Genomic DNA, 11,100 nt, shown 5'->3' on the forward strand with positions numbered 1-11,100 from the left:
GATCAGCCACAATTTCAACTCGGAAAGAGGAAAGTGTGACAGGAACTTGCAGAATTGCATGAGCCACTACTGCAGCAGAAACCGCATAGTTTTTGAGTAAGGGCATCCTTTGAATGGACTTTGCTGTCATGCTTGCCCATCGGCCATCGGCTGGGATATAAAGAGCCTGTATTGGGGAAGCCGGGCAGAATGAGAGTGGGAGAGACTGGTTGAATTAGAGATAAGGGATTGTTCTTTTTTTCATTACCATTACCGGTAAAGCCAAATCGTCTACCATGCAACACGTTTTCGGGCATCGTGTCTCCACGGCTGCTTTGTACAGCAGATGCCGTATATACGGGAGTCTGGCGAGAGATCCTGTCTGTGCTCGCTACGAGTGCCGTGGATTGGCGACAGCGCCGGCAGCAGCAGTCAAAGAAACCCCGAATCTTGTTCAGACGGTGGCTCATCTCATCGCTAAAGATATGAGTGACGCCGAGCAGTTGCGGCACGTCCGCGCAGTGAGGGACCGGCTCGAGCACGACGGGATCCTCAAGATCAGCCTACGCTTCGCCGACGACACCAGCCAGTATCTCAAAAACCTGGTGCTCAGTCTCCACAGACACCACGGCCACGGCCTCCCCATCACCCACAGCGCCTCGCAAGGCTGGTTCTGGGACGTGAAGCCGAGCCGCTCTGGCACAACCTTCCAGACCCAGAACCACCAGGCGCGCTCGGAAACCATGGCCAGCTTCCCCTGGCACACGGACTGCAGCTACGAGCCCTGCCCGCCGCGCTTCTTCGCCCTGCACGTCCTCCATCCAGACGGCTACGGCGGGGGCACCCTCTCCGTCATGAACGTCAAGCGACTCGGCCAGCTTCTCTCCGTCAATGCCAGGGACGCCCTGTCTCGACCGGATTACCGCATTCGCATTCCAACCGAGTTCATCAAGCAGCCCGAGCAGCGCCACATCGTGGGCAGCATCCTCGCCGGGCTGCATCCCTCGCAGTCGCAGTCGCCCATTGTTCGCTTCCGGGGGGAGCTCGTCACCCCGCTGAACGAGGCGGCCGCAACGGCGCTCGCCGAGCTGAAGCGCCTGCTCCGCGAGCTGGAGACGCAGCCGGCCTCGACCCTGCATCTGGCGGCGACCGAGATGCCGCGCAACTCGATCATCCTCCTGGATAACCGGCGGTGGCTGCATGCGCGCGATGCGGTCAAGGATCCGGCGCGCCATCTCCGTCGGGTGAGGTGGGATGCGGTGCCATTCCAGGCGTGTTAGCAGTATTATTGCTTTTCCTATACATGACCACTTCAAACTCTCCCGTTCTGTACTTGTTGTAAGACGTCCAATTATTTGAATGTGGTGGGGCTGGTGTGCAGCTCCGGGTGCAGGCCAGACGAGGCAAGATGCATCATGCATGCATAGTCCCTGTAACCTTTCGGTAATCGGACTTGAGCGACAGATCCGTGTTGGAATCGATCATCGCCACGTAACTAGGACTAGTGCTGATCATGCGCCTCCTGTTCAGCTGCTTCTGCCGGGTAGGGTAGCTCGGTGAGAACTGAGAAGAAGAGAGAAGAAAGAAAAGAGAGGAAAACAAAAATAGACAAGTCCAAAACCCGACTGAACTGTTGCATATCTGCCAGCTGGTCGTCTTGGTAAATCACTGTGCAGCTGTTGGGGAAGCCATTGAACTGGGATGAAGCTGAGATTGTGCAGCTTGTCAAGGGAATTAGAACAAATCAGTTCACAGCATTTCCCTCTCTGTTTTTTTTATTTGTATCTATGTACTCTTTGTTTCTGATATATGTACAGCTTCTTAGTATCGATAAATGCTGTACAATTGGATTGTCTATCTTAGCCCACGGATATGGCTCCAGAGCGCTACTCTTTGGCCGACGTGCTGTCGATTGCCCGGATCCATCCCTTCTACTGTGAAGATGTCCAGTACCCCCCTAACGCCGATGCGATCCAGGCTGCGCTCGAACAGTCGACCAAGGAGACGGCAACTTCCGACCTCCTAACACAGCCTTTACTTGAAAAGAAGTCTATGTGAGTAGTCCAGGATGCTGTACATGCCGATTCTGGCTAACCTCTTCAAGCTACAAGGCGGTCGAGCGGCTGGTGAAAGATGCCAGCCCGGAGAACACCTACCGTCAGAGCTCATATATGAGCATCACCGGCGGCGGCGGCGGCGGCGTCCCCATGTTGTTTGCCGTCGACGTGCACGAGAACCGTCAACAACGAATGCAAATGGGGAAATTCCTCCGTCTTTGTCGCGTCATCGACCCGAGAGACTGGGTGCTGTCGATTCATGTTGCGGGCGGATTCTACCGGTCCCTGGATCTCACGACGGAAATCATGGAGAATGCCGGGGCGACTGTCCTCAGCGGCGGAAACAACATGACGCTGCAGGAGATCATCCAGGCGCTGGTCCATTATCGAGTCAACGTATTGACCGGCGACGGAAGCCAGGTCGTCCAAGTAATCCACCACATCTCGACCCTCCCGCCGGTAGAACGCGCTGGCATCACGCTCAACAAGATCATCTATACCTCAGAGCCCCTCACGCGCCCACAACGCGACCTCGTGCGCGCCACTCTTCCAGGGGTAGCGATCTACTCCGTCATGGGCAGCTCCGAGGCCGGGCCGTGGGCAATCAGCAACCCTCACCTAACAGGCGAGGAAACCCTCGTCACGGACAGCAGCGGCACAGCGGACTTTGTCTTCGACACGCGCAACATGCACATCGAGATCCTGCCGCAGACCCTCCTTACTGAGGGCGGCTCCTTAGGCAGCTTACACTCCCACCCGCTTCCCCTGGGCGAACCGGGAATCATCGTACAGACCTCCCTGCAGCGACTCCGCAATCCCCTCGTCCGGTACATCACCGGCGACATCGGATCGCTCCACCCCCTCCCCGAACCCGCCAGCGCCCTTATCCCCGCCTGCGAGCGGCAGTACCTGCGCGTGCTGCGCATGCAAGGCCGCGACCGCCGCTTCAGCTTCAAGTGGGACGGCTATTACATCGAGTTCGAGAACTTGAAGGCCCTCATGCAGGCGGAGGGGTACGGTATTCTTCAGTGGCAGGTGATCCTGGACCAGCTCGAAGACTCGCTGCAGAGAACCCTGGAAGTGCGTCTCCTTCAGGCGCCGTCCGGGGAGCGGGGAATCATTGCGCGGGAGGAATTGATCAAGCGCGTGCGGGATTTCTTTCTTGTCCTTCCGGAGAACGAGGGCCTTTTTCGGCTGGTCTTTGTGGACGATCTGGATGGGTTCGAGCGGAGCTCTACAGCTGGGAAGGTTATCCACTTTATAGATCGGCAGCATTGAACTTGTTCATCAGAGATAGGGTGGCTGACTGTGGGTTGCATTTGGTCAATTTACCATATCTGACGCAATGTCCAGACACAACACGTTCTGGTAGGCCTTATGTCGACTGTGTCAGTGGTAAAGCAAGGCATACGGCAGTTTCGAATATCAGCCTGGTATGAAGAGCAATCTTTACCCTATGCATCTAATTGTAACATATTTTCAGCCAGCCGTACTTCTGATGGAGTCCTTGTCTAGCGACATCCATACTAGGCAGATCACATCCATAGACCTACATACAATATGCATTGAGTCAGAAGTAGACAGTCTCGCTGATAGGAATCCAAGGGACTGACAGATGGTGGGACATTTAAAGCAGGGTCTATCGGCATAATTGAATAGTGAGGGCTTTGTGTGGTCTGCTGATTTCTTACCATGTATCTGGATTGAAAGAGGATATATCCGTTCTGTATCCTCAGGCAACACCTGCACTATTGATCATAGTAAATATCCAAGGCCACCGGCGAGCAGACTAATCCCAGTCCCTTCAAAGCGTCACAGATGTCCTAGCACAAAGACGTTCGCCGTACTTGTAGAAAAGGAGAGGTCCCGGGACAAACGCAAGAGCAAGGAACCCCAGCAGGGTATTGCCCCAGCCATAGTTCAAAGCAGCGTACATACTTGGTCCCGCCAGTGGCAGAAAGGTACTGGAAATGTAACGCAAGAGGTTATTGGCACCGAGCGCAGAGGCAGCGGCCTGGGAGCCAAACACGTCAATCAGATAGAGCTGCGCGGGCATCTGTGTGGATCAGAGAGATGCATTACCATTTGTGAGAAAAGGAAGAACACTTACGATGACAAAAAAGGCTCCAAAGCCCATAAAGGTCGTACCGATAATAGGGACAATCCAATGGACCTTGTAGTAGGCAGTCCAGCCGTATATGAAGAGGCCGAGGCTGACAAACGGACTGAACCAGATCATAGGAAGCAACCGATACTCCGGTCGGGGCTGTTGCCCGTTAGCCTTCAATTGGGCTGCCTGAACGCGGCCATTCAGGATGTTGGATATGAGCATGCTGGCGACAAGTGAGACCCCTAGACCAAGATATACCAGCCCGGACACGGAAGTGCTGAACCCGTACTGGCCCTCAAATACGCCGGTGAAGGTGGTAAACAGTAGGTACATCACTCCAAACACCAATGCCACGTAGAGGGATATAACCAAGAGAATAGGTGACTGGAACAGGAGCACAGTAGGTCGAATAAGTACCTGCAGGAGAACCTGGCGTGGGGAGAGCGGTTTGCCGGCAAGCTTGGAACGAAGATGATGATTTCCAGTGGCAGCGCGGAGACCAGCAATTTTGCGCTCGAGGATGACCTTAGGATGAGTTTCACTCATGATAATAAACGCAGATATACCGCAGGATTCTCCTAAGATGGCTAGCAACCAGAAAGTCCAGCGCCAGCCTTTGCTTGCAGCGAGGAAGCCTCCGATGACCGGGCCAAGGACCTGGAAGGAGATTAAATTGATTATTTAAAGTTCAGAAGCAAAATGAAGATACCCAATGATGACACTTACCGGTCCTGCAAGTGGTCCCATGCTAAACAAAGCCATCGCAACCGCTCTTTGCTCAATAGTGGTGATGTCCGCAATGGTCCCTCCGCCTAGAGCCATGGGGGTGCCGCCCGCACAGCCTGATATGAACCGGAAGACTAGGAATTGGGCGACGCTCCGGCTCAGCGCATTGCCAATAACAAAGGCGATGAAGATAATATTGGCAGTGTGGTATACCGGCACGCGTCCATACACCTCGCTGAGGGGAGACATGAGCATGGGCCCAATGGCTAGTCCGAGGACATACAGGGTGATGGCAAGGGTGCTGACGGCATTGGAAGTAATGTCCAGGTCTGCAGAGATGCCACTAATTCCAGGCGCGCACATTGTCGGAGCCATATTCCTGCTTCAAGGTAAATGCACTGACACAGTACCCTCAGCTAGAGGGGCAGGACTTACGTGATGAGGGCTAAGATGGAAATGATGACAATATGCGTCCATCTCTTGTGCTTCGACCAGTTTTTTGGATTGGTGGGATCGTCGGTACCGTCCCAGTCGACAAGATTGGCCTCTTCTAGCTCACTGTCAATGCCTTTCTCCAGCTGGTTGGTAACCGTATCGGAGCTACACTCGAACTTGGACATAATGTCAGGCCTGGACGCGATGTGTGGTTGAAAAACTCGGAAAGCAAAGAGCTAAGCTGCTGAGAAGAAGAAAATACTTGAGCTATCGGCAAAAGCTGGTGATATATGTCGAAATAGGCTCAGAGCTGACAGAGGCATTGCTGCGTTTAAGACTGTCACTGCGGGCACGACCATCTAAACAAAGTGCGAGGTAATTCGGAGATAGGAGGTTCAACTCCTTGACGGATAGCATGACGGCTGGCATGACGACCATAATCAAAATGGATGATGCTATCCAGTCTCGGTATTCGCACCGGAGGCAATTAGGAGGATCGGAGCTGTGGCAGGTCTTGGTGTAGAAAGCTCTATATACTTCGTGTCGATCATCCGCAGTGGGGCGGCGGAGGGTCGGATGATCGGATGATCGGAGCGGAGGATTGATCGTAGTGACATAGTATAACTTATGGAGTTGTCAGAACGGAAGAAGTCATTCAAATTGACCTCTTACTTGATGGCTGCGTGTAAATGCTCGGTTTCTTCAGCATAGACATGAGATGGACAGTTGGTTGTTATCACGTGATCATTCCTCCTCTTGGTTAGTCATCATCCTTGAGTTAATGTAATCGGACACCGAGCGAGACACCTGAACATGATTTTAACCGAGGCCGAAAACCATGAGATATCTTACTACCACGCAGTGAAATTAAAGCAAAAGTTTTCGAATTACCTAGTTCTACTGGGACAGCTTGTTCTAATATGACCAATTTGATGACAGTTACTGCATTGCGGTGGCGCACGCTTTTTACGAACTGGTTCCACCAAGTCCATAGGCTGTAGAGCTTCTTGAGCAAGTTGCTGACCTTCAGACCCTGTCAAGACACCCCCAGTAGCAATATAAGATCTAGGGGCCGCGCGCTTTCGCTTTTGCCTTTCGTTTGCTGCACGAAACTCAATTACCTGGTGCCGTAATAGAACAACTTCATGCATGGTAGTTTCAGCTGCTTTTGCTAGCTGACGGATAGCCTCAGTTGGGGGACTTTGGGAGTTGCGATTGACAAGCTGCTTGATAAGCTCCATCTGCTTTTGCACCTCAGTAGAGGTATAAGGGGTCTTTGCAATCCATTCAGCCTCTGGGGGTCCATGAGCAGTATTTGGGGGGGTGATATTCTTGATAGTAAGCTTATCCAGCACCCTTTGGGGATTCAAAGGAACCAAACCAGAAGCTTCAAATCCACTGCGGATATTCTTGGTTGATAAGGCCTTTTGTGATTCTTTATAAAGATCAAGAAAGTTTTCCTTATCAATGTGATGAATGCCATTTTGGATGCTTCTCATCACCGCGGCACCATATGCCTCCTTTAGGGGTGCAAAGCAGCCAACATCAAGTGGCTGTAGTTTATCAGATGAATGAGAAGGCATATAAAGAGGGACAATTTGATGGTTCTTGCAGAAAAGATCAAACTCTGCGGATTCATGGCTAGCATGGCCATCAAGAATCAGAAGCCGATATCTTCCTAGGGTGCGTGTTGCAGTATGCTTCTCAAAGATCTTTTCTAACCAGAATAAACCAAGCTCATTATTGGTCCATCCATTATCACTTAGACCAATCAGCCACTCAGGGTCGATGTCTTGATACCATTGAGATTGATGGACCTTGCCAGAGAAGATGATTGATCATAGGGGGGAGAGACCATCCAGAAGCATTGATAGATTCAATGACAGTCACCCATTCGCGATTCCCTGGCTGTACGGCTCGTACACGGCTTGTTCGGTGACGAGATGCAGTAATAACCTTTGCTGTAGAGGCCACACCCATTTGAAAGCCAGTTTCATCAAAGTTGTAGATATCCTGTTCAAGAATACCATATTTTACTATAGTATTCTGAACAAGATTAAACCATTGGTTAATGACTTCCGGATCTTCGCATTTTGCACGCTGGTAATCATATTTGCGAGTGTATTTAGATATAAGTTCATCATGCCGTTTGATGAATCTAGTGATCCATCTCTCACTGACTGCTTCCCCCTTTCACTCATGGAGTAGTAAATCTGCCATTTTGCGAACTGCAGCATGTGTTGGTGGTAGCCTCGCTCATCCATATCCAGAATCCATTTCTTTAGGGAAGCTTCTTCTAGACTGCTAAGCTTCTGGCAGTTTGCTGGTATGTCGGTCCTTGCTTTTCGACCCTTGATTCGATGGGCTAGAGTGGAATGTGGAACATCATATGCTGCTGCTGCTGCTCGTATACTTTTAAACTGGCCATTTTGGTATGCTTTGACAGCAAGTAATATGCGACCTTCTAATTTGACTGTTGAATCAGGTTGTTTTAATGCCATATTGGATGGAAACCTGGATCTGATGGTGATTTGGTGGTTGCAGGGTTGAAGGGGTTGAAGGGTGTCTCGCTCGGTGTCCGATTACGTTATTAGCTTTAAGATTATTAATAATATAAGCCTCACATACTTCTATAAGTATCTTAATATTTATATACTTAATAGGGAAGTATAGTATAAACTAGATAAATTTAGTACTATTAAAACCATTACTAATTCCATGGACTAGTACTAGGAGTAGGCACCTTTTAATAATTATATTAGGAAGGTGCTAGAGCAAGAAATTCCTATTAATAATTATTATTATATAACTAGTATCTAGGTAGATAGTCATAGTGTTACCATCCTAGTTAAGGTATATATATATAGTTATATATCTTTAATTATAGAAACCTAGGCTAGGCACTAATAACAGAGGAATAGCATTTAATTTTATAAGTAGTAAGCTAGTAATATTAATATAGAAAGAGTTAATATTCTTAAAGTAAGTAGGTATATGTTTATAGAGTTAGTTATTTGTTATGGGCTACAGTGAACTATAGGGCCCTTATACATAACCTATAAACTACATCTATAGAGGGTTTAGACCTAAAGGTTATATAATCTCCTGTATTTACTCCTATACTATGGCTAACCTTCCTATAGACTAGTAATTAGTTCTACTATATACCTTAATATATAGTTACTTATTCCCTTTATACTAATTATACCCTTATAGATTAGACCTTAGAAGCTGATCTTATAGTTCTAATCACTCTTAACTTTCTAATTAGCCTATTAAGATACTATAGAAATATTAGCTAGATATAGCTAATCCACCTCTAGACCCCTAACTTAATATAAATAAGCACCCCTTATAGAAAAAGCTAGGGAAATTATCCTAATACCTAAAGAATTAGCTAATTCTATAGAAATAGTGACTAAGATACTAGGAGAAGATAATAATAATATTAATCTACTAAGTACTAATAGCAGACTAACCCCTAATAAGATAGAAGGTTAAAGGGGGAATTCTACTTCCTTAGGACTAACCTCTAAAGTTATAGATAATATAAGAATATAATAAGCTATACCTACCTTAGATAATAATAAAGAAATAAGATAGCTCCTAGAAGAAGAGTATTATATTAATTAAAAACTCTAATATACGGAGATTAAATAATAACTTATAGAGAAAAGAGCCTAGCTATAGAATACTAGGGCTAAAATATTAGAGGAAATACCTACCCCTATATTATAATAGAAAGTTAATAATCTCCTTAGATAGGTAGAAGAAACTACTATAATAACCTAAATAAAGGGTACTATACTAGAGTAGCTAAAGAAACCTATAAAAACTAAGCTATTTTCTATAACTATTATATAGGAATATATTACCTTTATTAACTATATAAAAGCCTACTTTAAAGAATATCTAGCCTAGTTTAAAAGTAAGGAAAATTAGGTTTAGGCTACTATAGTATAGCTTATAGATAACTACTATAATAAATAATAGATATATAAAGCTAAGCTAATAGGGAATCTCTAATAGATAGACTTTATAGACTTTTACTTATATCTAGTTTCTATACTAGAAAGGCTCTATAAGAATACTATAATCTAATTCTATAATACTTCTTAGAAAGAATATTAAAGTATATATGAATTTACTATATATATAGATAGTATCTATATCTAACTAGCTAAGCTATTACTAGACTATATCTATAAAGATTTCCTATATACCTATATACTACTAATTATATAGGCTAAAGTAGTTAGATTCTCTAACCTACTAGAGCTACTAGAAGTATATATATTATACCTAGCTACTATTAAAGATAGTATTCCTAAATACTAAGAAACCCTATAGAAAAAATATATAGAATAAGCTAAAACCTTAGTAAAAAATAATAATTAAAGAAATTCTAAGTAATAAAGTAGCAGTAGTAGATCCTAAGGAAGCTACTAATTAGGCTATATAAGAGATAATAATTCCTAAAGGAACAGGTCCTTAAATAAAGATTACTAATCTAAATTAAAAAAGTAGAAATACTTATATTCCCCTAATTAAGATTATCCCAGGCTGCACTATAAGAGATATAGAGAATATAGCTACTAGCTAACTAACTATATAAACTATAGATTCCTAAGTATATAAAAAACTAAGCTACCCTATACTATATACTGCAGCAGTACTAGATATTAGAAAAGATTCTAAGAGTAGCTAAGCCTTAGTATACTATATAAATATCCTTATAAAAGGATACTAATATTAATACTATACCTTAGTTAATAGCAGAGTAGAATAAATATTTATTAACTAATAATAGGTAAAAGAATTCCTATCTAATATTAATAAATTTCTGTAAGTAGTAGAAGCTATTAATAATTATCTTATTACCTTATATAGATAATAGGATCTAGAGGTAGAAATTACTAACTTTATAAAAGTTATTAGGGTCTATAAACTACTAGTAGAAGCTATTAATATAATTAAATATAACCTTATTCTTAGAATAGACTAGCTAAGAGCTATAAATCTAGATATTAACTAGATAAACCTTACCTAGCATTACTAACTAGAGGTTAAGAATAGAGAAAATAAACTAAATATTAAGCTTATATTAGCTACTATAGCTATAAAAAAACTATAAGCCTGCTATATACTCTTTATTATAATTATTATACCTATAGGGACAGAAAAACCTATTAGCCTATAAGCTACTATAATTATATCTAAAGAGATACTGCCTCTAGAGTATATAGAATTTATAGATATCTTTAGTAAAGAATAAGCTAGTATACTCCTAGAGAATGCTACTTATAATTATATAATAAAACTTAAGGAGGGAACTTAGCTATCTTATAAGCTACTATACCTACTATTATAAGATAAACTAGCAACCCTTTAGAAATATATTAAAGAGTATATATAGAGGAGGTAGATTAGACTATCTAAAAGCCCTATAGATACTCTAATACTTTTTACTCCTAAGAAGAATAGTAGTCTTTAACTATATATTAATTACTAAAGCCTAAATAAAATTACTATAAAAAACTACTACCTACTTCTACTTATAAATAAGCTAATAGACTAGTTAGTTAATTACTAAGATCTATACTAAGCTAGATCTCTATAATACCTATTACTAAATCTATATTTAGAAAGGTAATAAATAGAAAATAGCTTTTTATATAAAGTATAGATATTTTAAGTATATTATTATACTATTTAGCCTAGCTAATATACTAGCCATCTTCTAATCTTATATTAACTAGGCATTAAGTAATTTACTTAATACCTTCTATATAG

General features: G+C 44.1%; 3 protein-coding genes across 3 annotated transcripts; 2 read left to right on the top strand and 1 right to left on the bottom strand.

Moving 5' to 3' along the window:
- Nucleotides 1-275: 275 nt before the first annotated feature.
- On the top strand, nucleotides 276-1,259 carry CDV56_103030 (uncharacterized protein; the record flags this gene model as incomplete). The annotated part of the gene is made up of 1 exon (XM_026756649.1): nucleotides 276-1,259. The coding sequence occupies one exon, from the start codon at nucleotides 276-278 to the stop codon at nucleotides 1,257-1,259; it is 984 nt and encodes a 327-aa protein (XP_026610516.1).
- Nucleotides 1,260-1,851: 592 nt separating this feature from the next.
- CDV56_103207 (uncharacterized protein) lies at nucleotides 1,852-3,314 on the top strand (the record flags this gene model as incomplete). Its single annotated transcript, XM_026756826.1, has 2 exons — nucleotides 1,852-2,033; nucleotides 2,084-3,314. The coding sequence occupies 2 exons, from the start codon at nucleotides 1,852-1,854 to the stop codon at nucleotides 3,312-3,314; spliced, it is 1,413 nt and encodes a 470-aa protein (XP_026610517.1).
- A 526-nt stretch (nucleotides 3,315-3,840) lies between these two features.
- Nucleotides 3,841-5,492, bottom strand: CDV56_103426 (MFS transporter; the record flags this gene model as incomplete). The annotated part of the gene is made up of 5 exons (XM_026757045.1): nucleotides 3,841-4,092; nucleotides 4,147-4,803; nucleotides 4,873-5,173; nucleotides 5,234-5,251; nucleotides 5,308-5,492. 5 exons carry the CDS (start codon nucleotides 5,490-5,492, stop codon nucleotides 3,841-3,843), a joined length of 1,413 nt encoding a protein of 470 aa, XP_026610518.1.
- Nucleotides 5,493-11,100: the final 5,608 nt, after the last annotated feature.

This window comes from Aspergillus thermomutatus, assembly GCF_002237265.1.
Source record: "Aspergillus thermomutatus strain HMR AF 39 chromosome Unknown NODE_307, whole genome shotgun sequence".
In the NCBI taxonomy this organism is placed as follows: domain Eukaryota; kingdom Fungi; phylum Ascomycota; class Eurotiomycetes; order Eurotiales; family Aspergillaceae; genus Aspergillus; species Aspergillus thermomutatus.